The 27,089-nt window shown below is 38.2% G+C and overlaps 3 protein-coding genes across 3 annotated transcripts; all 3 read right to left on the bottom strand.

Moving 5' to 3' along the window:
• Window positions 1–444: 444 nt before the first annotated feature.
• Window positions 445–12,315, bottom strand: htr6 (5-hydroxytryptamine (serotonin) receptor 6). The gene is made up of 3 exons (XM_030139617.1): window positions 11,413–12,315; window positions 5,970–6,104; window positions 445–801 (listed from the first exon to the last, which is right to left on the bottom strand). The coding sequence occupies exons 1-3, from the start codon at window positions 12,313–12,315 to the stop codon at window positions 445–447; spliced, it is 1,395 nt and encodes a 464-aa protein (XP_029995477.1).
• A 4,103-nt stretch (window positions 12,316–16,418) lies between these two features.
• micos10 (mitochondrial contact site and cristae organizing system subunit 10) lies at window positions 16,419–17,765 on the bottom strand. Its single transcript, XM_030139940.1, has 4 exons — window positions 17,620–17,765; window positions 17,072–17,119; window positions 16,542–16,648; window positions 16,419–16,455 (listed from the first exon to the last, which is right to left on the bottom strand). The coding sequence occupies exons 1-4, from the start codon at window positions 17,681–17,683 to the stop codon at window positions 16,447–16,449; spliced, it is 228 nt and encodes a 75-aa protein (XP_029995800.1). The 5' UTR covers window positions 17,684–17,765; the 3' UTR covers window positions 16,419–16,446.
• Window positions 17,766–18,148: 383 nt separating this feature from the next.
• Window positions 18,149–25,679, bottom strand: sike1 (suppressor of IKBKE 1). The gene is made up of 6 exons (XM_030139749.1): window positions 25,274–25,679; window positions 25,024–25,185; window positions 22,278–22,383; window positions 21,688–21,830; window positions 21,470–21,583; window positions 18,149–19,290 (listed from the first exon to the last, which is right to left on the bottom strand). The coding sequence occupies exons 2-6, from the start codon at window positions 25,180–25,182 to the stop codon at window positions 19,126–19,128; spliced, it is 687 nt and encodes a 228-aa protein (XP_029995609.1). The 5' UTR covers window positions 25,183–25,185; window positions 25,274–25,679; the 3' UTR covers window positions 18,149–19,125.
• Between the last annotated feature and the right edge of the window lie 1,410 nt (window positions 25,680–27,089).

Raw genomic sequence — 27,089 nt, 5'->3', positions numbered from 1 at the left:
CACAGTGAGTGGGAGTGACACTGGAGGTGGAAGTGTGTTGTAACAACCCGCTCTACCTCCTGAGCCACAGCCACCCCAGACAGTTGTTATGTTTGGTGATTATGTCCCTTAACACAATCTGTACTGAAAAATATTCCAAATGGAGGTAATTCATGGTGTAGTTGTGGCTGTTTTCTTGCTAAAAACTGAGCTAATCGAGCTATAATGTTAACTATAGGCTGACGCAGGATGTGAAAACAGCAGTGTGTCAAGTTTTTGTGTGAAGGAGAAAACCTGACATCATACCCCACATGTGTTAACAATAATCTTAACACTTATTTTGGTGAAGGGTGATGCTTCGGGGAATACTACCTCCCATTGTTGGGAGACTAAGAATCTCAAAATTACTAGTAACTCCTTTATCTAACTTCATTTGTTTTGTATTTTCCAGCTGCCTCTAACCCTTCAATCCAGTGTGTCCACTTGATTTGGCAGAAGTAAAGGCAGTTCAATCCCTCCGTGTGCAGCGTCCAGCAGGTTGACCGCATCGGTGGCAGTTGCAGGAGCATGGGTGGGGTCAGAGGCCAGAGGGGAGGGGGGGCTGCTGGCCATGTTGGGCTCTCCTGAGTTGCGGAGGGAAAGGGAGAGCGCTGGCGATGGCCTTCTGGGTGAGCGTGAGGAGCAGCAGGGTAGGATCTTCCCCAGAGCTCGCTTAAAGTCTCTCATGAACAAGGGGTAGATAATAGGATTCATTGTGCTGTTGCAGTAGCCCAGCCAGGTGATGGCGTCAAACAGGGCTAGAGGGACGCACTCGCACACTGCCTGAATGAAAATAGGACGAAGAGTTGCAAGCGTAAGGCACAACAAAAATGTTACAAGTACAAAATAAATACTGATAAGTCGTTTTAATGACTTGTGGACCTAATTTCTTTATTTGTTTGCTTAAACACAAAACATACTTACTTAGATGTTCAATACATAGTAATTTCTGCATGTTCGTGTGCTTACATTAAGCTTGTGTTGATGTCTGGTTTGTGCTGGAGACAGCCACTTTTGTGTGCCACGTTTGTTAAGTCAGTGACTGTCTTGGTTACAATCATCTTTTATAACAGACTGTCCACTGATGTCTGTCTTTATGCTCACTAAATACCAAAATGCAGTGGAGAGACGAGCTACCAGCAAAAACACCAAAAACCACAGATCAGTGCATGTTTAATTTACATGGATTTTCCCCAATTTCATATATGCTTCTTGTACTAATAGTTGTCTTTTGGTGTTAATTCAGTGTAAGCCAATGGTTGATGCACACTGTTGCCACTGCAGAGGAGCAGAAGAAAATTTATGAGGAATTCCTGGATTTTTGCAGAAATTTCAACCTAAGTGAAGTCCTCTTTGTAAAAGTTGGTGTACAGGCTGTTATCATGAACGTAAGTATCTAAGACTGTATCCAAGACTTAGAAATGGCATTAGTTAATTCCGGTAAATACATGTGCATGTCAAACCTTACATTCATTTATCTAAGAAGCTGTAGTGTTGTGAAGTGAAATAGTTTATAGTAAACATGGACGAAAAGGTAATAACAGAAAAATTAATTACAAATTACAAACATAAGTTTAAACTACTCTGAATTTAAACAACTTAAACACAAAATGCATAAATAAACGCAGAGAACTAATCCCTCTTTGTTGATACATTTACTTTAACTCAAACCATGTCACTTCTCCTGGTATGGGTTTCTCAATCAATAATACATGACAATACAGGGTGTTTCAAAAAAAAAGTAGACATTTTGAAAATCTGGTCATATGTGTTTATTGACCATGTAATTCACCCTTGATTGACACCAGTAAACAATGCTACTTTGAATTGGGCAAAATAAAAGTCTTTTGCACATGGAAGTGTAAGGTTTAATATGAGATCTGTCACCATGGATGACAAGTTCCACATAAAACAAACAAAAAAATTACATGTTAACCCCCTACCATCGATACAAAAATTTCACACATCGGTGAGAAACTGAAAATTAATAGCAAAATTTGTTCAGTGAGTCAAGATTTGGGTTTTACACTTCAGGATTTGAAATGAAGGCATACACTTCCGTTAGTCGAAGGATTCCAGCACGTTTAGTCTTCCACATGGGCCCTGTTCCTTGCCATGTAAATTTGTTCCCTCCTCAACATATCTGCGAAGGCATGCCTAATCATGCCTCTGTCCTGCTTCAGGAGTTCCATTTCAGCTATGATGATGCAATGAATTACATATGCTGACTGAAATGTTTAAAGTTTCAAATGTCAGCTCAAAACAAGCTTAAAGAATCCTCACTAACAGCTTTAACCCCTAGCGCAGGGGTGTCAAACTCATTTTCTTCCGGGGGCCACATTCAGCCCAATTTAATCTGAAGTGGGCCGGACCAGTAAATAATAACATGATAGCCAATAAATAATGACAACTCCAAATGGTTTTAGTGCAAAAAATAACATTCAATTACGCCAATATTTACATTTACAAACTATCCAAACAAAAAGGATGTGAATAACCTGAAAAAAGATGAAATTGCACTCACTACAGCTAAGAGGGTCATACTAAGGCATTGGAAGGGGCAGAACAACCCTACTTATTCTGAATGGTATTCAGCCTTATCAGAGACTGCCTCATTTGAAAGACTGATCCACAAGATAAATGGACAGATGGATATATATAGAAGTGTGTGGGAACCCTTCTTAACACAGATTGGCTCATATTGAGGGATGCTGATTGAACTCAGCTCATGCTGGAAGATCCAATGTGCCCCCCCCCCTTTTTTTTTGTTTGTTTGTTTGTTTGTTTGTTTGTTTGTTTGTTTGTTTATGACTGACTGGCTGGGGGAGAGGGGGGATTGTGGGAGAAAAAGGAAAAGGAAGAGTTGTTCCTTCAACATGGACATATTACTAATGTGTGTTCTTTCCAATTTAGTGCAAGATGCAATGTGTTCGGCTCTGTGCTAGGGCTGTGGACTAATTGTGATGTCCTTGATTTTTTTTTTTTTTTTCAAATGTGATTTGTGAACTTTTGAAGGACTCAATAAAAATAAAACAAAAAAAAAAAAAAAAAAGATGAAATTTATTAAGAAATCTAAGTACAATTTTATCAGTGTTCTACCTCAACTTATCATTTATATATATGCATTACAGGTCAGATCTACAAAGGCACAAAACATTTAGTAACAGGCAGAATATTGTTAAAATTGCACTTAATTTACTTCAGACATTTCAGGTTATTCACATTTTATTGTTAAAGGATTGTTTGTTAATGTAAACATTTTCATAATTTTATGTTTTTTGCACTAAACCAAAGAGAAAAAAAATGGTGTTGTCATTATTTATGAATTATTATGATATTATTTTTCAGTTTGATGCCCTAACTTGCACTTTGCAAATTCATCCTGCGGGCCGGATTGGAACCTTTGGCGGGCCGGTTTTGGCCCCGGGCCGCATGTTTGACACCTGTGTCCTAGCGTTTGGCATGATAGACTCAAACCTGTTGTTAATGTGAAATCTTTGTATGGATGGTAGAGGGTTAACATGTAGTTATTTTTTTCCTGTTTTATGCATGCAAGTAAAAGACCAATGGAACTTGTCATCCATGGCAACAGATCTCATATTAACCCTTACACTTCCATGCACAAAATACTTTTATTTTGCACAAATCAAATTAGCATTGTTCACTTAAGCATGAAAGCTGACCCAGGACACTGGTGTCAATCAAGGGAGAATTACATGGTCAATAAACACATATGACCATATTTTCAAAATGTCTTCGCATTTTGGTTTTATGTTGTTTTTTCTGAGAGTCTGCTTTTTTCTGATACACCCTGTAGAAGATGCTGTCATAAAGCAGTGTGGAATCACAGGAGTTGTGTTTTTCCTCTACTATTACTGTTGATGAAAATCTAGCTATCTCAGTGACTTAGGCTGAAATGTGCTTACAGACTTAAGCAAAATATTAAAGGTGCAATACGTAACATTCGCACATGCTCCATATGCTTACATATCAATATGCTTTTTTTTTTTTTTTTTACATATGTTACATATTGCACCTTTAAAGTATTATTCATGCCCTGTGATGAACTGGTGACACGTCCAGGGTGTACCCCGCCTTCGCCCATACGTAGCTGGGATAGGCGCCAGCACCCCTGTGACCCTCTCAAGGAGAAGCCTTTCAGAAAATGAATGAATGAAAGTATTTACATATGCCATATGAATGAACGTCAACAAATAACATTAACATTACTCAAAGGAAATGTGACAGCAGGGACAAGCAACCATATGAAAAGGGTCATTGAGTAAAATGAATGAAATATCAGATTTCTCTGAATTTTAACATTTTTGGAACCATTTTAAATCATTTAAGTCTGCATGTCAACAAAATATATATGTCCTTATTGTTACATATTGTAGCGTTAACCTTTTTATTATTTATCACATTGTTTTGGTATGACTGAGAATAAAACAAATCAAATATAGACATCATATAATCTTTGTAAATGTCAATTTATTAGTACCTCAGCATGGAACTGTGTGAAGACCCTGTTGAACTTGACAAGATTATCATTTTTAGTTATTTTCACAAGTGCTGAATTTGGCGGGTGCATTTGATGTATTTTTTCAAGTTGCAGTTGGTTGGACCACAATAATTTTAGTACCTGAGTTGTGAAGTTATTGAACAGATTGTAAAGACCCTTGGGGTAAATTTAATTAGTGATATTTGACAATGAAGACAATTTTGCATTTTTTTTTTTAAGGTTAGAATCACACATACATTTTAAGTACACTCAAACTGAGGAGCTTTAGTCATCTATGAATTATTCATCTATTCCTTCTCACAAAATGTTTAATTTATCACGCAGTTCATTTATTTATTAATTTTTGTGTCCCTTTTTGGCCTCCACATGTTAATATCAGAAGAGTGAGAAACACACTAATCTCACTTCTCACATACGCTGCCCACTGCTTTTTTCTTTTCTAATTTTCCCTGAACAACACTTGCGCATATATTTGTATGTGACTGTTATAAACACTCCTCTCCAGCAGAAGCACAAGGTTTTGAGAGGGACAGTGAAGGAGGAGACAGCTGTTAAAGGAGAACTTCCAATACTATCAAGATGAGACAGGGAGGCGGTGGGAATAAGGCTGGGGGGGGGGCTGCGCTTCACACACCACATTGAGTGTGAAAAGGAAGGAGAACGCAGACACAGTCGAGTCTCTGTGCTCGATGTAATGCCAGGGAGGAGTGAGGGGGCACAGATGGGAAATCAAAATGACTGGATCGTTGAACACTCGAAAAATCCATTATTATTAGCAATTTGGAGTAAACTGCTCTTTGACTTTTATTTACTTCTGCTGTGATTCTCCATGGCCTTCACCGTTCATCGCTGAGTAATCAGTGTTTGTTCTCCAGTCTAATTAAATCAAAATCAGTCTTAACATTCTGAATTCCGATAATAAATGGCACTTTTGCATGTTGTTTTCGGGTTTTCAGAATGAGTCAGCCACACAAAGCTGAAATGCCAATCTATTTCCTTGTTGGATGGCTGTGACGCCAAGGCTGGCCAATACAAAAATAGATCTGTATCCAAGTGTTTTTTTTCCCTTCTTTCTTTTTTGTTCTTTTTTCCCTTTATTTCACACAATTTTAATGGCCACCACACTTTAGAATTTTGTGAGAAAAATGACAAAACAAACAATGAATCACTAGTACAGGAGAGCTTTTGCAGAACATGACATTAAGAGCCTTCTTAAATGTTGAGGAATAATTCTTATTACTTGTTTATGCTGAAGATAGAGCACCACATTAAACATCATAGGGACATTCATTGAACCTTGAAAACTTTTTTTTTCACTCAAACCTCGTTTTTTTTTTTTAAATGGCAAAAAAAAAAAAAAAAAGAAAAAGAAAAAGAAAAAATCTGTGTTATCCAGCTGGCAGAATCATCATCTGGTGCCTCTACTGACCTGAGCCATATTGGTGATGAAAAAAGGTAGCCAAGCGCTGAAGAAGAGTCCCAGGAGGACCCCCAGTGTCAGACTGGCCTTCAGTGCCCTCCGACCCTGCCTATGAGCCAGACGACGCTCACTGTTGACTGACTGCTGCAGACAGTGGAGAGCAGTAGAAAAGAGTTACTCCAACAAAAGCAGGAAAATATTGTATTTATAGATCCAGTATGTAGGATGTTGTTTGTTGAGAGCACAGAACAACTAGCATTTGTTTATTGTCAATTCAGTAACAGCAAACCACTGACTTCAATATTTGAGTCATTGGCTGCTAAAAGTTGTGCATTATCTATGAGCTAGATCTGTGTTTTTCAACCTTGGGGTTGGGACCCCATGAGAGGTCACCTGGAATTCAAATTGGGTTAATTAAAATTTCTAGTAATTGATAAAAAAAAAAAAAAAAAAAAAAAAAAAAAATAATAATAATAATAAACAACTTACTAATAAAAAATATATGGTGAGTTGATAGAGACGATCACAATACATAAAAGACATGACAAACTCTGAGTCTGAAACTGAAGCACTGTGGTTCTGTTTATCTTTCAAATGTTCATTGTGGCCAGTTTAAGATACTGCAGCTCTTTCATAATTCATAGTTTGAGTTATTGTTTGTTCAGTATTAACTGTCAGCCTTGTAAATTTAAGCTGGACTTACTGTACATATCCTGACCAAAGAAAATAAAATTCTCACTTTGTGCAGTAATCTACACCTGGCTTTTCTGCCTCCGTCCACAATAATATACATTATATAGCCTAAATATCGTCTAAAATTAACATTTATTTGCAACATAGTATAGCAAACTTTTACATGATCAAAAACAAATTAATTTTAGCAAAAAAAAAAAGTCTCAGTTGTCTGGGGTCGCCAGAAATTTGTGATGTTAAAATGGGGTCATGAGCAAAAAAAAGGTTGGGAACCACTGAGCTAGATGCTAAATTTGTTCTTAAACGTCCACTTTTTTTTTCTTTGCTAATTCCAGGTGACAAGGTTCATAGGAAATTGAAACAAAATTGTTGACTGAGATTTAATCCTCAAAGACCCAACCAGTCACTGGCAACCAAAAGCATTTACAGATCTAACATGATTAATACCTGTTTATTAATCCTATCAATCCATGTAAATAATTGAGGTAAAATGCAGTTTGTCATCTTTTCATGGTCATCAGATATGACTCATTTGGACGTTCAGAGGCTCTGTAGTGAACATAGAAACACTATCCTCTTCTATAACATGGGCTCACCAGTCAAGTCCATGGAGTTTGACAAATGACAGTGGATGGAGACATTTTTACATTCAGTTATTGACATCTTTGCTGAAAAGGGCACTTTTTCTTCAATTTTCTCTGTTTTTGACATAATAACCCTCAACTTTAATGTGAGCTTTGAAGAATATCAACGTGATTCATAATTAAATATATGAAAATACCTGATTTTCATTGAAAATATACAAAGGGTGCAAAATACAGAGGATAATATTATAATAAATGGTGATAAATCACTTAAGGAGGGTTAAATAGAGAGAAAAATTCATTTGGGAGCTGCAACAAAAGTTGCACTGGGTCTTCATGGGTTATAAGAGATGGTTTTGGGGTAAATTCTTGCTGTTATATTTATATTAAAATGTATTAATATTAATATATTCTTGATATAAAAATAATTATGTAACATAAATTAGACATTCTTTTTTTTTTAAAGGGTCAATATGTAACATTCACATCGGCTCATGTGCTCACATGAAACTTGTTTTGGAGTTTGTATTGCACTAGTAGCTGGTTATATGTTGTTATTCGCTCAGTTTCTAAGGTAATGGTGGTTTATGAACTCTGTTACTGCTGTAGAGGTACAGTAAAGAGTCACAGAAGCACTTGAGGGTGAGCAGATACATTTTTTGTCATATCAGTCCCTGGACTTTTTCTTGTTTTGTGTGTTGTTTCCTGTTTTATTTTGTTAGTTTCCCTCATGTGTCTTGTCTGGTGTCTTTACTTCCTCTTTGTGTTCACCTTTGCCCTGATTACCTGCCTCCTCCCTGATTGTCTCCACCTGTGTGCAATTGTCTTCCCGCCCTCTTGTGTATTTAAACCCTGTGTTTCCCCCTATTCGTTGCCAGTTCATTTTCAACCCTTGGTGTGATAACTTACCAGCGTTTTTTGATCCTGCCTGCCTGTTGTGACCTGTTTTGCCCATCGACCTCCGACTCTGCCTGTTCCTCGTCTGCCTGCTCGTCTGTCTTCGACCTGGTTTGTCCATCACACCTGAGAATACGCCTGACCCCTGTCTGTTCCTCCGCCTTGGTGCCTTTTCCTGGTTTTGACCCCTGCCTGAACTACTGGTACGTGAGCCTGCCTGACCCTATGTACGTTTGCCTGTCTGATAGTCTGCCCGTGTATGACCTGGTCTGCCCACTGATTCTTCTTTGCTCTCTCCTAAGTCGGGTTCCCCTCGTGTGCTCCCGACCTGGGCCGTAACGTGGTTCACTTAAGATCCGAAGCCGAGACGATTCCCCATCTCTGTCCAGCTGAAGATATATTCATTACCACTCTGTGTGAACCTGTTACTCTGACTATTTCTAATAAATCCCTTTTAATTGTACTCCTGTCTGAGGGTCTTGCATCTGGGTCCAGTACTCGTACAATCTGTCCTAACATTTTTACAGAAAATCTAATCTGAGCATGTGCAACTTCAAAATCATTTTTTGTCTTTCCCAAGTGACTTATCCCCATTTATTATAAAATTATCCTCTCCATTTTACATTTTTCAGTGAAAATCGGATATTTCCCTATATTTATTGATCATATACGTAAATGTTCGTAAAAGCTCGGAGTAAATTCAAAGGTTATCATATCAAATAAGAAAAAAAGGAAAAAGTGACTTTAAAAAATAAATAAATAAATAAATAAATATATATATATATATATATATATATATATATATATATATATATATATATATATATATATATATATATATATATAATTTTTCGTCGCTCAAAATATGCGTCACACTCTCCGACAGCCCGCCAAAACACCATACATTTATCGAGACTTTCAACCCCAGGTAGGCCAAGTATGGAGAAATGTAAGATCTAAGAAAAGAAAAATATCTGAAGAAAATAGAACATTTAATGATGCCAGGTGCCATGGCACGACCAAGGTGCCGCGGCACCTCGGGGCCAACGCTAGGTGCCGTGGCACTGCAGTACTACGGCTCAGTGCCAGGTGCCATGGCACCTCGGTGCCGGGTGCTGTTGCACCGCAGTGCCACTGCTTGGTGTCAGGTGCCATGGCACCGCGGTGCCACAACTGGGTGCCGTGGCACCACCGGCACCTCGAGCCGAGGCACCACCGCGGTGCCACGGCACCTGGCCATGGTACAGCGGTGCAACGGCACCTAGCGTTAGCACCGAGGTGCGCCGCGGCACCAAGCTGTGGTACCGGTAAAATCGTTGTATAAGCCGCGTCGGAGTATAAGCCGCAGTGTTTAAAGTGTGGGAAAAAAGTAGCGGCTTATAGTCCGGAATTTACGGTATATATAGGCTAACATCTTCATTTCAGATGTCAAAAAGTGTTTGCGGCTCCCAGTGTTGTCTTTTCCGTGGAAACCGGGTCGAAATGTTAAAGGTTGCCGACCCCTGATCTAGATGGTATGAACATGTTGATAAGAAGACTTTAAAGCCTATGTGCCAGATTTACTGCACACAAATGTGTCAGACTATGATGCTGTGATCCCTGCAGATGGGAGCAACACATCTGACACACTGTCTGTACTTTCATATCCATGACTTCTCACACAAGTTCTGCAAGTCATGTCTAAAATGAGACGCTGATAATAGCTTATATACAGATGATGTACAGCACTAGGTGCAGCCTGCTTTCATAATTTCTAAAGTAGTTACTTCTATGGTAGTGTAAGCCTTAATTTAAAATGTATAATTTAGTGTATTTTTGATCCTCTTGTCCTTGTAGACAGCTAGTGAACAATATGAGTGTTTTTAAAGCAATGTCACTAACATGTATTTAAATAGATGTGCCTCTCAGTGCAGATTTCTCCTCAAGTGTATATGCAGCATTTGTGCATCAATGTTTATCACCACTTCAAGGTCTTCAGTATATCATCAGACATCTCTTTTGCTAAATAGACTTGTGTGAATTATTCTGATGGAAACTACTGATTTTCAAAAAGAAACACATACTGCAATGTAGTGTCAGAGCATTTAAAACTCTGAAATGAATTTGTCCTGTTTTGGTACTTACAACCAATCCACAACATTTCCTTTAAATCATTTAAAGATACAAAATTAAATTGTCAACCTAACCTCTAATCTTCAGTCTTCCAAACTGGCATGCTCAACTAGGTCAAGAAAAAGCTCTGTCAATACAGGTGAAAGGATTTATATAAAGGTAACATCTATGAATCATCCTCATTGCACAATAAGGGACACATATTCAGGGGAAGGTTATCTAGCTTTCCATCAAAGTTGATGTGACGTTAATAAAAAAAAAAAGGTATTAAATAAAAACCTTGCTATCCTACAGTCCTTTTCTAGCACCGGTGATGTTTTGGGGATTCAGTAACCTTTGATACAACAATAATTATCTCCAGTTGTAAGTACTGCACTTTCATGATATTAATCACAGGAATAGATTTCATTCACATAAAAGGCTTTTCTGAAGCTCACGTCACACTGTACTGAACAGAGATCTTAAAATGTCAAGTAAAAGACAAGCCTTGAAACTAATTTGCACCCACATAATGAACCTTTTCACCTAACACTCCAATAATGAGACAGTGTATTATTTCACTATCACTGCTTATTTATCACAAGTAATGTTTTGCTTTGTAGCCAATGTCCTGGTTTAAAATAATATGAAGAGTCACCTCTGGCATTTACCTTTATTAAACTTATCTACCATGTCTGATCTCCCCATATACAATGGCATACATACATACATACCCGTATGCAAGAGTGAAATTGCCATATGTTACCTATGAGGTGATATAACACATGCATACATCTTCTGGATGTATGAACATAAGCTCATAACATGGATGAAACAATGTTTGTCATTCCAATTTCTAATAGATTGTATATTAAGTTTGTACATACCGTACAAGCTCATGAATTCACTTCATGTAACATAAAATTTCTGAATTACATGACAACGTCCTTTGCCCCCCACTGTATCAGACTGTACAACACCTTAATCAACAGAAGACAGACTGGACTCTTGAACTAAACCACTGCTTTAACTTTATTTATAATGCATATTTCTATTTACTACTTTGACTATTCTGTGATTAGTATATTAAGTATTGGTTTCATTTGAGCTGTGGGACAAATTAATTTCTCATCAGGGCTAAATAAAGTCCATCTCATCTCATCAAGTATTACGTTTGTGTCCCTTACCGGTAGATTTTGTGATACTAGAGGTTCCTGGTGGCTGCAGTCATCTCCATCCTGGTGAGCTGCTGCAGCTCCAGGTGATGGAGGTCTTGAGGGTTCCCCAAGAGAGGGATGTGGATGTGGTGGGTGGCTCAGAGCTGCAACCCTCTTGGCTTGCCTACGGGCTGCCAGAAGGATTCGGCAGTAGGTGAAGCAAATGGCGCTTGAGGGCAAAAAGAAGGTGAGTGCTGATGCCACCAAGGCAAACGGTAGGGTGACCTGCAGGCGGCACTGAAAGGCAAGGCCCCCTGATGGTGACAGCTGAAAATAGGATTCTGGGTAAAGTGTATCTGAGTAGGAACTGATGTTGCTGACCCCAGGAAGTGATGTGTGTCCACTCCAGTGGCCTAAACTGTGCCATTTCATCTCAATGGGCAAGAAGGACGCCAGTGCTGCCAATCCCCAAGCAGCTGCAACCAGGAGTAGGGCCCGAGGAGGGGTCATCCTCTGCTTGTAACGCAATGGCGAGATAATAAAGAGGTAACGGTCTAGGCTGATTACACACAAGTTGAGGATGGATGCACTACAGCACATTACATCAAAGCAAAGCCAGACGGGGCAAAACCCGGGCCACAACACCCAGGCCCCACACAGTACATTGAGCATGGCTGGAGGCATGACCACCAGCGCCACCATCAGGTCAGACAGGAAGAGAGACACCAAGAAGCAGTTGGAGGTACAACGTAAAGAGCGGTGGGCAAACACCAAAGCAATGAGCAACATGTTTCCACATGCTGTCATTAGGATGATGATCGTTAGCATGAATGCCAACAACCACGGGCCACTGCCAGTGATGTCCCAGGCACTGGGAGTGGGAGAGCTGCTGTTGTAGCTTCCCACAGAGCCAGACAAGTGAGAATCCGCCATGGCAACAATGAGAGAAGCAGGTCCAGTACTTCCTCTTCAGGCACCACGAAAGGATACAGACCTTGACTAGTCTTCTTCACAGCCAGTTACTTCAGGGGCATTGTTTAATAAAAAGATGCAACTTGAGATGCCATCCAATCCTTGTCGCTTTCAGGATTAATAGAACATTTGGCCATAAATCTCGACCTCCCATTAGCAGAGACACATCCTGGTGGATTGTACTTACTTGTCCTGCTACTGGTGTTCAAAATCCCAAGACCAGGTTCATTCATCTCTCCATTCTGGCAAGCATCTTCCTGCCTCATCCACAGCTAAGAGCCAGAGTGAGCCATTGAGCGGCTGACAGAGAGTTTCCCGAAGCAGCATATCACAGTGATGACTGTAACTGGAGGAGAGCACAACAACAGCTCAGCCTCGACAAGAGCTGTACCGGTGAGACCAGTTACTGAAGATAAGGAGAGCAAGGACCAATTGTCAGAATAACACCTCACCTCGTAGAACTTGGATTGGACTGCTTCTGAAAATCCTCTGCCAAGATGTGCCTGCTATTCAAGGAAGCAGTTCATAAACAGCAGAAACAAATAAAAAGATCTGTGCTTCAGCCTTTGTTTGTAAGTAAAGCTTTGTTCCTAAGTGCTCTACAGGTATCACGGTCCTTGTAATGCTGCCTTTATATCCCTCGCTCCTGTTAATCCCTGTGTCGGCCACTCCAGCGCACCCCCAGCTGGAGCACCCAGTTTCTGAGAGGGAGCGTGTCAAAGCATTGAGCTGTTAATGCATAACCATGCACAATCACAGCCAGGAAATGCTAATTCTACATCATAGGAACTGCTGTGGGTGGTCTTTGTCCATGTTTGGTCATGGTGCCTTTACCTACCCATGTACAACTGTTGTGGCATTTTCATAATGAATCAGATGTGCTTTTTCAATAGATTTGAGAAATGACTTAACATTGAAATTTTATATATTCATTTGCATTTAAAAATCTATTTTAACTGTGGCAGTAATCTTTCATACACATTTTTTCTTTCTTATCTTAGAAATAACTTCACAACAGTAGCAGACAGGTGGGGTGCCTATAAAAAGAAACCACAGTTTTCCTGAATTTAATGAACCACGCTGAATGAAATTAACCTTTTTTCTCTGCTCTGAGGAATGTTGAGTGCATATGAAATTCTCTCATTTCCTTGTCTTTCACTGTCTATGAAAGGAAACGGTGATAAGGAGGGATAATAGAAATGACAGAAATTGATTAATGCATGAGAGATGTTTTTAACTTCATGACATTGTTGGAATGATGCATACATTCAATTATTTTGTATTTAGAATTGTAGTTAAATCACTGTTAGTACACTGGAATGACATTTTAGCTTGTAAAAAAAACAGGCAAATCTCAGGTGTTCACTGATGCATGTAAATAGGATGCAACAGTTTTCAGTGATACCAGTCACACCTGTGTGATCTGTATCTTAACAAATCAACGTATCTGCCATGAAACAAGTCTATAGATTTTATAGCAAGCTAAAGATAGGAGCACAAGCTGTAAATGTACACTAATGCATTATCACTTGCTGAAGTGGATATGGTAAACATGTTATTATACATTTATCACTTTGCATACCCAGCAGACACACAGCAACAAGCATTAATTCACTATTAATTTGGTAACAGTTAGCTTACTATTGATCTTGGGATGTGTTCATAACTTGCTAAATGTGTTGCTTAAACATTTTTTTATTTATTTATTTTATGTCAGCTAAGTTACCTCTCCTATAATACATATCTGCATTTAATAATATATTCATATAGAAATAGTTACGCATAGCATTAATTTACATGAATTTGTTACAATTTTTGAGACTGTTCTGTCTTACAGGTGGAACACATAACAACTGTGTGTGCTTACCTCAAGTTAATATTAGAGGGGTCTATGTTGTACTCAAGGGGTAAAGACCTTGACTCAAAAATAAAGCCAGTACAGAAGCATGTTAAAGTTGTAATACCGCTGATGGCCACTGGGGGCGGTGGGGCGACGACTCCAGAAAGCCCTGGCATCCTTAATTGAACCTCTCTGTAAAAATTCTCAGCCATCCGGTTTTTATCAGTTTTACTTGGAACTTCTAATGTGTGAACTGGTGGTCAGTCTGTAAATGTTCCCTTTTACTCATATTTCAGGTGAAACAGAAAGTTTGGTTATCAGTGATGTCCACCTTTGTATGACTTCAGTTGGATTTTCATCATTGTGGTTTATTTAATAAAACACTTTTCCCCTGACAGGCAGCTCCACTATAGTGGCAGTTAATAGGCTCCACTGCCAAGATTGTAAAATGAGTTTGTTACCCAGTGTTAGATGAAGTTTACTGATTTACCAAGTCTGTAAACTAGCACTTAACATTAGCTAGCCTTTTGTCCAAATATGGTCACTTTTGGCTCCATAGTCACTCCTGTTGTAAGAGAGAATTGAGACCCTGTTGCCTGAAAATATGACCTGAGTCCTCTACAGAAATCCATGTACAGACTGTACAGACTATTCACATTCACAGTCCATTTACATATTTGACATTCTGTATAAATCAATTAATCTATTAACATACCTTACTTAGAGGTATCTGGTGGTGAAATAGCAGATTACAACCAACCAAATAGCTCCTTCATTTTCTCTATACAGTTGCCAGTAAAAATGGCCAAGTACTTCATTAGAGCCAATTACAGAGCCACAATGTCACCTAGTTCATGTGTTGGTGATGTTCAAAGGTTAAACTATTGGTACCAGTATGGACACTTTGGATTCAGTACCACAGAACAGGACACACACACAAATATATTGCACATGTAATATTTCACTGAACCACCTTTAGTTGTGTTAAGAGGAGACATTCACTGTGGCATCTTCTGTGCCACATAATGCTAATGTAGTGTCACAGTGAGTTTCAGAACATTTTATACATTCATAGTTGTGTTCAGTTTTGATTATGGAGAATCAGACCTCTGCATCAAGTCTTCATCACGTCCCAAATTATAGTCTAAACTTTCAGTGGCTAATCCATGTGTGAAAAATAATGTCCCTCCCTGTACCACTCTGCCACATGCCTGATGACCCTGATGAATCCTGACATTGCCCAGTCTTTTTGACATTAAGGATATGAGAATACTTTTTTTTTTTTTTTTAAACTTGCATCGTCTTTCGATGTCAGAAAAGGCAAAAATGTTACCAAAGAACTGAAACTTTTTTTTTTTTGGAATCTATTTTCAAACGTTATTTGTATCTATATGATGCAACCACATTTGGTGCATTTATCACACAGACTTATAGTTTTTAGATTAAGATTTTCTTCATTTGTTTCTTTCATGATAAAATTGATTCACTGCTAAACAACTGTCAGAAAACAATGTAGTCACTCCACATTGTTCCTTTGTCCTCAAAACGAAAAAGAGGATTAACATGACAGCACTAACTGTTCACTGTAGCCACTGAATACTAAAAGAATGATCATCATTCCGGAGATATAATCCTGTGCCCTCCAGCATTTTGAGAACCTTATCAAATACAAAACACCACACGCCAAATGCTTTCAGTTCTCATGCTCCCTCAGTTGACTAATTTCCATCGCTTCACCCCTGTCATCTGCCACATCAGCTGCTGCCAACCTCCTAACCCCCCTCACCCACACCAAGCCCACCACCTTATGGGACAGTGTTTGCACTTCTTCCGGACACATTTCAGAATCTTACTCCCACTCACATTCAAAGATAAATCTAAAAAAAACACCTATTCAGAACTGCGTCTTAATATCTGACTTCTTTTGCTCCTTCAGGTTCTCCCATTATTGATTAAACTGATTGCGGTATGATCTGGCTTACAGTACTACTATTTTTTCAAGGTTTACATCCCTTGTAAATCATATGAAAAGCATTTTTTTTTGTTAGCATCTCTTTTTATTAAATAAACAGACTGTCCTGATCAGGCACACACAAATCATACAGAGTCATAACAGGGAAGGATCGTCCAACAGGGAGACAAAAATCTTAACTGGAGGACAGTGCAAATGGTGACTCTCCAAAAGACTAAACAAAATTAACAGAAAACATTCAAATTTTTTTTAAAAAAGACAGTCCCACGTTGACATGCAGTTATTGTTCCTGTGGATGGAAAACAGAGAGAGAGAGAAATCAGTTACATCAATCAGAAAATAATAAAAACAGAATGCACCCTTTGAAAAGCTAACCTTTTCAGTCTTGTGAAGCAGATAATGTGATCTCAGATCATTCTGACAGTTTGCAGCAGCCATGCCAAGCCCTGCTCCAGAGCACAGTGAAATCGGCCATGTGTGTCCTACAAGTGAAAACAGGGAATTTGATCTTTTTCTTCGTAATGCACACAGGAAGGTAGGTAGATGTACTTCATATGTGATTAAAAACATACTAAAGATGTGGTGTGAAATCCTTTTATACAGTGCTTTTCTTTTTTTTTTCTGTCATTGACTTTAATATCCACTTTAGATAATGGGATTCTCAGGTGCGCCTCTCATGTCAAAAGCACATTTGCAATTCATATGTATGACTTTTTTTTTCCCTTTTTTTTTTTTTTTACTAAGTAGGACGCTTGTTGTGTAATAGAAACTTGTTTGCTGCTTAGCAGGAGCATACAACCCTGTGAACACTATAAACATCCTTCCTAACTCCACTACTCCTCTTTAATAAGAGCAAAGAATAAATTCAATAAAAAGCAGCAACGAATTAAAATTGCAAGACTTACTTTTGAAAAACAGGACAGAAAACACGATTCCTAAGCCCAGTCCAGTGCCTGAAAAGAAGAGAGAAAATAGAGAAAGGAACAAAAAAAAAAAAAAAAAAAAAAAGACTGCATATAAATGATACAAATAAAACATTTTAGCAGTTAGAATTTATACAGCGTTTGCTCCCTTTATCGATTAATTTCTTTAAACATGTTATTTGTTATTATATTTGAACATGTCCTGTGGGTGGAGATAGTAGCCATATTAGCGTGCCCTTTTTGTTTCATTCAAAGTATGAATGAACTATGAATACCATTACGGCACAAGCACCAGAAACTGAACCCTTGTACAAAAATGACACAGTGAATTCATAACTCATATCTCAGGATAAAAAAACAGACCTGCCAGATATCTGACTGGTCATTCAGTTGTCCTTTACAATGGCTAGCTAGCTAGCCTCTCGCCCAGTCAATGACAGCTGTGGACTACAGTGAAAAATGCGGCACTTTTCAGCTTTATTTCAGCATGTTAGACTGTTATTACGTGCGGATGAATTCTGGATATTTACCGACTTTGATGGCAGTGTCTGCCAGGCATCTGTCCCATTTTTTCCCCAGCTCCTTCTCAGCCATGCTAACTGTTAGCTTGCGTCAGGATGTGTCAAATGCAATAGCGGTATCTTCAGGTGCAGTGGGATATGTATAATGCGTGTTAATATGAATGCAGCAGGAGGACCAGTTAAACGACAACTAGGTGTTTTTCACAAGTATTTCAGAAACCTCACTTTGCATCGGAGATATATTCTTCATGTGATTATTTTTTAACAAATCAGTATCTAAATGGGGATAAAGTTTGTTTATACTATTGTTTTTGTGAGGCGTCCCTAAACGCAGCCTTCTACTGGCGTTGAAAACCTCGCGATGTATTAATGTAAAGTGGAACAATGTCGCCATCTCGCGGTAAAAAAAAAAGAATGACGAAAAGAACCTCACAATAATATTCTGTAACAGTTGCTATTCTATTTGTTTTACATTTGAAAACCTTTTACTTTAAGGTTTTCAAAAGTTGACTTACAAAGTTTCAAACTGAATACAAACTTGTGGGAGACAGTTTTATAGCAAATTTATTTTTCACTTACTGATATTCTGACACAAATCCGTACATTGTCATGAAGTCATTATATCATCTTAATAACACTGATTTCCTGAGATGACAATATACAATTTCTGAAAACCTACAGTGCCCATACACTTAATATTCATTACAGAGAGACTGGCATATTTCAATATCGATACCATTAAATAATAAACATGTGCCCTCAATTAGGACACGTGATTACTCTGCACCCATATCTGAAAACTAGAAAAAACTGGTGTTAAGACATACAGAAGTAAACTACTAAACATGGAAAAAATGTTACATATGAAATCTACAAACACCTGACAAACATATCAAATTCATAAAATGATTAACAATCACATACAAATGATCCACTCTCAGTCCTCAGCAGGCAAACTGTGTGAAACACCCAAGAGTCATCTTTGTTGGCAGAGTGATTCAAAGTCTTGCAGTGCAGCCACTTTCAAATCGTGCAGATTACATATCAAAACAGACTTCAAGTGAACATACATAGCTGATGCTTGTGAACGTTTTGCATGTTGTGAGAGTGTATGAACTGCAAAGGGTCACCAAAGAGGTAGAAACTGTGTCACTGGAGAATAAATGCATCTTTGGCCAAAAACAACAGTAATGACTTTGCTTTCAATTCCTTTCCTCAGCTCTCATTGAGATCTTACATCAAAGAAACACAAGTCATCTGGAATTCACTCTGTCTTCACTTTAGTGAGACAAAAGAACAAATACTTGACAAATTAAAACAGCAGATATACCCCACAGGCAAATTCTTCTGATGCTACAAAGTCATGTTAAAGTGGCCTTCACTAAAGAAAAATATGTGTTGCTTTGATTGAATTCCAGCTTGTGAAAAATCATGAAGTGGTGAACACAGGTGAAGACACCCATCGACCCTGTCTTGAGGTCCTGGAGGACTTAATGATGGTGAAAGTTGCGTTGCTCACTCGGTGGACTCTGGTGGCTGTGGAGTCTGTTCTTGTTCTGCTGCTGATGTTGCCGCTGCTGCTGATGTTGCTGTGGTTGCTGGTTGGTTGCCATCCTCTCTCATCATTTTCACAGAGCCTCTGCTGATGACCAGGAGATCACGCAGCTCCTTGTTCTCAATCTGAACATGACAGAAATCACAAGACACTGACAAATACCTCAGATGGAAACTGGAGTACCAGTTCACATAAACTACAAATAACCACATATTGTTTTTGACGTCTACTTTTTTGTTTTGCTTTCCCAGGATTTTAGTTTTTGTCTACCTTCACTAAAGTCAAATAATGTACATTACACAACAATAACAATCTCTGTTGCATTTAGGTGGAAGCATAGATCTGTCCCCAAAGTCCACCGATACACTACATTACACTATCGTCCAATGGTTTTTAAATTTTTTCAGCTCCAGACCCAAAAGATAAAATTGGTGTTGTCCCACAACTCAAAGTTACAAAAACAGACCATCAATTATTGTAACACCTACATGGGGACTGGTAGGTTCAATACAAAAGACTATACATATTGGACGTGACTTTAGTTGTTGTCATAAAACAACTTGTTCGTAATTTGATAGGAAATTTTCATTTGCCTTTATAAAAATAAATGAGCTATTGATTTCAGAACTAAATTATTCAAGTGTTACATGGATGACAGATAAAGTTCTATAGACAAAAAAACAGTGCTCTTGTTTTAAAGCATCTTCACTGCCTTTAGAGCAAAGATTTCTTAGGTTGCCTTCACACCAGTCGAGTTTAATCAAACTCTAGTTCGTTTGCTTGGAAATTCTGGTTCGTCTGCTGAGGTGTGAATGTGCCACTAAACTATGATGCAGAACTAAGAAGCGAAATCTGGTCCGTCTGAAAATGTAGGTCTCAGTCCGCTTCAAGTGAAACCATTGCAGGAAGCGGACTATAGCATAACTCCATGTTTTGTTTTCATATGGCGAAAATAGAAGTTGCACAGCATTAACCAATACATGACCGAGTTTTCCTGTTCACTGTTTGTCCTGTCTTCTTCTTCAGCAATTCTTGATGCAGCGCCACCGCATACAAGGAGGGGAATATGTTATGGTTTGGTTCGTTTGACAAAATATATAGTGGGAAAGCCAACTCAGATCAACTAGTCTATCAGACTTTACCACGTGCACTTAAATGTACCATGTCTCTGTCAGTGCCTGCATGTTTTCCTATACCATGCAATGCAAATTTCATATTAAATGTATCAAAATATTTGTGTGTTTCTGTGTCAAATTCTAACATAGACCGAGTGGACTAAAACTGTAAACTCTTATATGAGAGAAAACACTGATGAGCCTCTCAGCATGGCTCATAAACATTTACCCTAAAATATGGCAGAGAAAATTCTAAGATTAACTCGCTCCAAGGAAAAACTTACATTTAATGCAGATGTTAAATTCAGACTATATACATATCATAGGATTGTTATGTATTTTACACTAACAATTGGCAACCCAATACAAATGGCACTGCAATGACCGTAAGTTTGGCAAAAGTAATTCAAGATAGTCTTGTGATATGCTGATAAAGGATCAACAACCTCAAAAACCTTCCATAAAGACATAAATATTACCTAAAATAAACAGTAGAGCTGTGTGTCCATGAAAACTAAACTTCAGGAAAAGTCACATCAAACAAAAATGCAAATTATGCGTATGTCCATAAGCTCATAAACTTGTTTGGAGAAAATGATTCAGTCTACGTTGTATCGCTAACAGGTGGCATGTAAGCGTCATTATCCATCATTGTAATAACCAGAGTTGAATAACTAGAGCATTCTGTATTTGGGAAGACACAACAAAGAGCTGAACAGTGATGAAAGTTAAAAGTTCACCACCTCAGAATTTATTCACAAAAGGTGTTTTGATTTCCTCTATGTGCATTTACTCTTTTTCCAGTTAACAGTGCCCCCCCCCCCAAAAAAAAAAAAACCCAAAACAAAACACCCCAGGCAAATTTTTTTTTTTTTTTTTGGGGGGGGGGGGGTCTAATCTTGCTATTTCAACAAACACTTTCTTGTGCAAACTTTGAATTTGCATAAGAATGTTCACATAAACACACCTATTTTTCAGCACATGCACCACGCAGCACTGAAAGATCATAATGCTGTGAATATTTTAAAGGTTGAAGCTGTGACTACACATATATCAGAGCAGTTGGTGTTCAAGCAGAGAGGATTCAAAGACAGTTCAGTCTGTACTCCCATTGTTGTATTACAGCACCAATCAATAATAAAAAACTTAGTGACATACTCGTGGTTGCTTCTAACAAAATACTCCTTACCTCCAGCTGAGCAAGTCTCTCTCTAACAGAGCAGTAGTGCTGATCATCCACCTGCACTGCTTTTCTCATCACCTGGCCCATCTCACATATCCGCTCCACCTGACTCTGCACCTCCTGAAGAAGGAGCAAAAACACACACACAATGCAGTTTAAAACACTGATCTATGACTGTCAGATCTTTTACCCTAACAATAACATCCAAAAGAAAAGTGGCATACTTTAGCGTGGTCCTCATGGAGACTGAGCACAGGTTTGGTGTCCAGCTCCTTCTTAGCCATCATGAGCTGCAGCATCTGTTTCCGGTACCGGCCCATGATCAGCTCAAGTGCATACTGGTGTTCTTCAAGTGACAGCCATAGCTCTGAAGAGAAAGTTAAATCAACATCAAAAATAACATGCTGCGCACTTTTGGGCAAATATAGTGTAAGATTCTGTTGAAAGTTACTGCCCTATAATTTAGATTAGATTGTCTTTGTATAAAACTTATTACACGTATATTTGTATTTGAAAGTACTCAGATATTATAACTGCGCAAGGCACAAGGCCATTTGACCTTGAAAAAGTAGGTCAAGGTCACCTATTTTCAATAGGCTTCTGCTCCATGCCAAGATTCCTCAGATAATGCAGTTATGTCGTTGAATAGACGAATAGACGGACAGACAGACAGATGACAAAACAATTGCAATACCCCTTTGGCCAGATGTTGGCCAAGAGGTAAAAATGAAAAAAAAAAAAAAAGAAAAGAAAAGAAAAAAAAGAAAAACACAAAAATCAAAAATAAACACATCATCAATAAATCCAGCTTTACCTTTATTCTCCTGCTGTAGATCTTTAATTTGAGTGTTTTCCTGAGTCAGAAGGATGTGAGGCTTGCATTTGGTCAGCTCTTGAATCACTGAAGTATCCTCTATATGCTTAACAGCATAAATAAAACATACAGTGTTACTTATTATGCAAGTATTTTTCTTTCTATAAAATCTAGCATGTCAAAACAACTAAGAACATCACTGACCTGGGGTAAAATAATATTTTCATCATATTCAGAACATTGTGTATAATTGATTTAATCTTTACAAACACCAACCACATTAATTTTTAAAGGTCATATTCCCAGCTGGGAAAGGGCCTGGCCAAGCGAAAGTGAAGGGTCAATTTCTTTTTTTCTCTAAAACAGCAGTTTTGATTACTCAGCAGAAAAGACATATATCTCTAGTTTCAAAAACTATGTTTATTTAATTTGTACCTGAATTACAACTGGATACATAAGAAAATATATGAGTATACAGTGTAAATTAAGAACAGTAAAAGTTGTAAATGAACGTATACAGTATACATTCAGAATGTAAATAGCAACGTGTAAATAAATATGTTCAAAATATATGTCTGTGTCTAATATTATATTTCATAATAATCAAATACTACAATAATTTTGAATGTTATTATTTATAAACAAACAGCAGAAAGATGTGTACTAAATACAGTAGTGAAACATATGTCACTAAAGACTGATAATTTGAACAGTATCTTAATAAAATCTTTTATTATTATGGTGCATTACACTGAACTCTGTTATTTTTTTGGATTCTCACTCCGTTACCATGAATTAATGTCTTTTAAAACTAAAATAAAAAGGAGATCAGTTTCAGTTTTGGATATAATTTACTATATATTAAGAAAAGTGTGGTATGCCAAATATTTGCACTTTCCTTGAGGAACAGCACTTTATGGCATTTTTTCCAAACCTTGAATAACTGCTGTAGCTATATTTACCTCACTCTGCTACTTTGTCAATGATGATAAATTCATGTTTTTATTAAATTTTTAGTTATTATTCCTTAATGGCATGTTAAAGTACTTGCTTATACCTACATTTTGAGAAATTATGGCTGCTGCTGAATTAAATTTTAAAGACAGATATGGAATGATTAGTATTGCTGCACAGTGCTTTATCACTCTGTTACTCGCGTGCCTTGCAATTGTTGCCACAATAAGACATAACACAACTCGTTTGTGTGACCATTTACATTGACACCACACATTCATTATCGCAATATATATCGCAGGGTTAAAAAAAACTGCAATGTTGTTTTTTTCCAGTATCATGCAGCCCTAAGTCACTTCCTTTATAGAACAAACCAGGTATGGATCAGGGATAAGATTAAAAACCAATTTCAAGCAGCAAAAAAATTACTTACCAGAAAAGAAAAGAAAAAATAGAACTATTGCACAAAAACTGGGAAGAACGCTGCAAAACTAAAACTAAAGAGTAGGCAAATACCCACTTTGGTTTTTCCCTTTGGATTTGCATTGATCGTCATACTATTTTAAATGAAACTGCTCATCAAAGCATAAATATTTTAAAAATTGTTTAACGTGTAATTACATCCATCCATCCATGGATGGATTGATGGAAAGCAGACTTATAAACCTGTAGGGGGAGTGGTCTGTGTAGGTTGTTTTTCCCATAATATCATCACATGATATCCCAGTATACTTCAAACTAACCAACATCCTGAGACAGGCTCCAATACACCCTAAGGATAAACTATCAATGGAAAGACAGAGTAACGTTGTATACTGTTCACTGCAGTGAGGAGTGCACTGACCCGTACCTACGAAAAACCAAGCAACCCCTCCATAAACACATGGCTCAACACAGGAGGACCTCCACCTCAGGCCAAGACTCTGCAATCCATCTACACTTGGAGGAAAAAGGACACTCCTCTGAAGACAGCAATGTCACAATATTGGCCAGAGAAGACAAGTGGTTTGAGAGAGGAGCCAAAGACGCTATCTTTTTAAAAGGGGAAAAACTCTCCCTGAACAGAGGTGGTGGTCTGAGACACTACTGGTCAAGAACATGAGACACCATTTTAAACCACCTCCCAAAACAGTTCTCAACAAACAACCAATGACCCTGAAAATCAGACACAAACCCACTAAGAGCCTGAACCTCAGAATCACTCACCACTATGACCCTGACACTTAACACATAGGAAAAACAATCTACATACACCACTCCCCCTACAGGTTTATAAGTCTGCTTTCCCCCACCAGTAAATAGAACTGATGAAGTCTCTTGGAAGAGAGCCGGAACGTTTTCAAGAACAAAACCAGTCCAGTTTAACTTAGAAAAACTGCTAAGGATGAATGATGACCTGAACAAATAAGAACTTACACAGACATGCACTCTTTCACTCTACTGCTTTTAAATTGGATAAACAAATGTTTTCCTCATAGTACGTAACAAACTAATACAAAACTAAAATAAAACTACTTAGTTCCCATTGCTGCATTTATGCACTAAAATCAGAGACCTATCTGAAAGACTCAATAAACTAAATAATCAACATTTTGAATACAATAATAACTGTGGTTAGGAAGTGGTAAAACATCAGAAGAATCTTTGGTACAATCCATTCTGAATAGAGGGGACATTTAGAGTCTATTAAGGGCTTCAGTAATTACCAGCTCTGCGTAACCTGTTTTATCAGTGCAGAGCAGAGTGTGAAGTGTGAGGAACAAGACTGAACAGCGTGGAAACTGGTCCTCACCTTGTCTGGCAGAGCATTCCCCACTTCCCTCATGCTCTGGACTCTCTGGCTGAGGGCCCCCGACTGCTCTATTAGTCCCTCGGCGGCCGTGTCATGCTCTTTCAGCCTGTCGAGAAGGGTCCGAGCATCTCCCAAGACTTTTTCTAAAGTGCAGGCCATTTACTGGAAAATATAAGCTGCTTTATGTAACGTAAACAGGCTACTACTACTATTACCAGCTGGGTCTAAAACACAAGCGGCGTTAGCTTACGTGGGTTTAGCTACACGAACCTGGTCCAGTGCCTTTAATGGAACGAGTGCAAACTATGGAGTGTCTTCATAAACATGTATAAATTAACATACTAAATGCAACAAATAAACTGTTCAAATAAGACACAAACTCGACTGTTGTCAAGTCTTCTGTTTCCGTGAGGCATAACGATGACGTCACTTCCGTAGTTTAACTCCTCTGCGCAAACGCAGACTGCGTGGCGCCATCTATCGGTGATAGACGGAAGCTACTCCAGTCACACAAATCATACTTATTTGACGATTTATTACAGTTATTTCTTCATGATAATAATGAAGTTGATCTTATTTTTAGAAATAAATATTCAATACGTAAAACTTGTTGAAACATTTTTCTTATTATTTTAACTTGGAATTCTAACATCTATTTCTAATAATTTGTCTTTATAGCACAAGCGACCAAGTGCTTCCAAGACAGTGTTGTTATTTCTGGGTTGTATACGTTAAATGCATTTTACAAATATGTTCGGTTAATTTTTCCCTTTGCTGCACGGCAATTATAAATAATTATCTCGCAAAAAATAAATGTTTAGCCCATCAAAAAATGACCATGACCTTCATTACTCTATAGCCACGTCACGTTAATTGGATGCAGGCAGTGACCGATTCATAACCTGAAGCGATATACAGAGTCCCATTATTGCAAATGTAAATTTATACAATCGTAAAATAATTGTATACAATATATGCTTTTATTCATAAAGCAATCGGTCTTTGTAAAATGAACCATATACCACGGGATCACCTCCTGGATAACCAGCGAGGCGAGTTACTTAGCACTTAAAATGATGTTATTGAATGCAGCCTCAAATTGCAACGCGTTGTCTCAGATTATGTACTATATCAAAGACAGAAAAAACACTAAATGAGGTACGAGTTGACTTCTGCATTAAAGTCCTGGAACTTTCTATTTGCTGTGCAGCCATCACAAAATCCACAATCATATTTCCTTTCGATTATTTAATCGATATTATCGATAAACTCTCTGTCCAAATGTCTCATGAGTCATTGTGAGCTCAGAGTTGCGGTTACTAAATCACACAAGAGTGGACTCTCTTTGCTTTTTACGCTCTTTGGCTGTCTTCGCGTCGGCAAATATCGCGGTAGCCGCCTCCCTAATCACTACGTAATGTGCCGTGCTGCTTCTAGCGGCGCTGGTGACAGTGCTGAAAGCTGTTGGGGTGAGTTTTTAATAATTTCCTTCTTTACTATATCTATTTAAACATTTCTTTGACTTTATTAAAATCAGTATTTCATTTTGATACGTTGGTGTTCGTAAGAATTGAGCGGGGTTTCTAGCGCTTAGTTAGACGCAGAGCTCGGGCCTGGGTGGGGGCAGCCGTGTTTTTCCTTACCATAAATCACCACAGCTAGCTCATGAACTGTTAGCCACTTAGCATGGTGAACGGCCTAACTACATTGTTAACTGTATAAACTACATTAATATTGGGTTTCTGAATTACGCCACAACAAAATAGGCGACTATGTTGTGGAGTTGTATTAAAGAGAAACAAGCGACGGGTTAACTGTAAAGGACAAGCTCCATGCTGTGGCTGTGTGTCGCACTTCTTTGTTGTCCCGTCCTCGTGCTACCATAGTCGACATCATTGTTTTAATGTTATCTCTGTTGGAGGAAACACTCAAATGATAATTTACTGTGACCTCGACTGTTGACAAGTGCTCGTCACACGTATAATATCTAGCGCATATGGCCTTGTCGTTCTTGTCACCTTCATACCGACTCTTCGGAGGTCTGCCTCTAAATTACACTGTACCGG

Source organism: Sphaeramia orbicularis, chromosome 7 (genome assembly GCF_902148855.1).
Source record: "Sphaeramia orbicularis chromosome 7, fSphaOr1.1, whole genome shotgun sequence".
NCBI lineage: Eukaryota > Metazoa > Chordata > Actinopteri > Kurtiformes > Apogonidae > Sphaeramia > Sphaeramia orbicularis.
The sequence above is the reverse complement of the archived record's forward strand: the minus strand, read 5'-3'. Positions and strand labels throughout refer to the sequence as shown.

What these genes read in the sequence shown, in the direction of transcription:
- micos10 (XM_030139940.1), bottom strand. Translation starts at nt 17,683, where the DNA reads ATGGCTGAGAAGGAGCTGGGGAAAAAATGGGACAGATGCCTGGCAGAC. An exon ending in AGACACTGCCATCAAAGTCG is followed by an intron (nt 17,120 to 17,619) that starts GTAAATATCCAG and finishes TCTTCTTTTCAG; the next exon opens with GCACTGGACTGGGCTTAGGA. An exon ending in TTCTGTCCTGTTTTTCAAAA is followed by an intron (nt 16,649 to 17,071) that starts GTAAGTCTTGCA and finishes TTTCACTTGTAG; the next exon opens with GACACACATGGCCGATTTCA.
- sike1 (XM_030139749.1), bottom strand. Translation starts at nt 25,182, where the DNA reads ATGGCCTGCACTTTAGAAAAAGTCTTGGGAGATGCTCGGACCCTTCTC. An exon ending in GGAATGCTCTGCCAGACAAG is followed by an intron (nt 22,384 to 25,023) that starts GTGAGGACCAGT and finishes TATGCTGTTAAG; the next exon opens with CATATAGAGGATACTTCAGT. An exon ending in AGAGACTTGCTCAGCTGGAG is followed by an intron (nt 19,291 to 21,469) that starts GTAAGGAGTATT and finishes TGTCATGTTCAG; the next exon opens with ATTGAGAACAAGGAGCTGCG.
- htr6 (XM_030139617.1), bottom strand. Translation starts at nt 12,315, where the DNA reads ATGGCGGATTCTCACTTGTCTGGCTCTGTGGGAAGCTACAACAGCAGC. An exon ending in TAGTATCACAAAATCTACCG is followed by an intron (nt 6,105 to 11,412) that starts GTAAGGGACACA and finishes CACTGTCTGCAG; the next exon opens with CAGTCAGTCAACAGTGAGCG. An exon ending in TCATCACCAATATGGCTCAG is followed by an intron (nt 802 to 5,969) that starts GTCAGTAGAGGC and finishes ATTTTCATTCAG; the next exon opens with GCAGTGTGCGAGTGCGTCCC.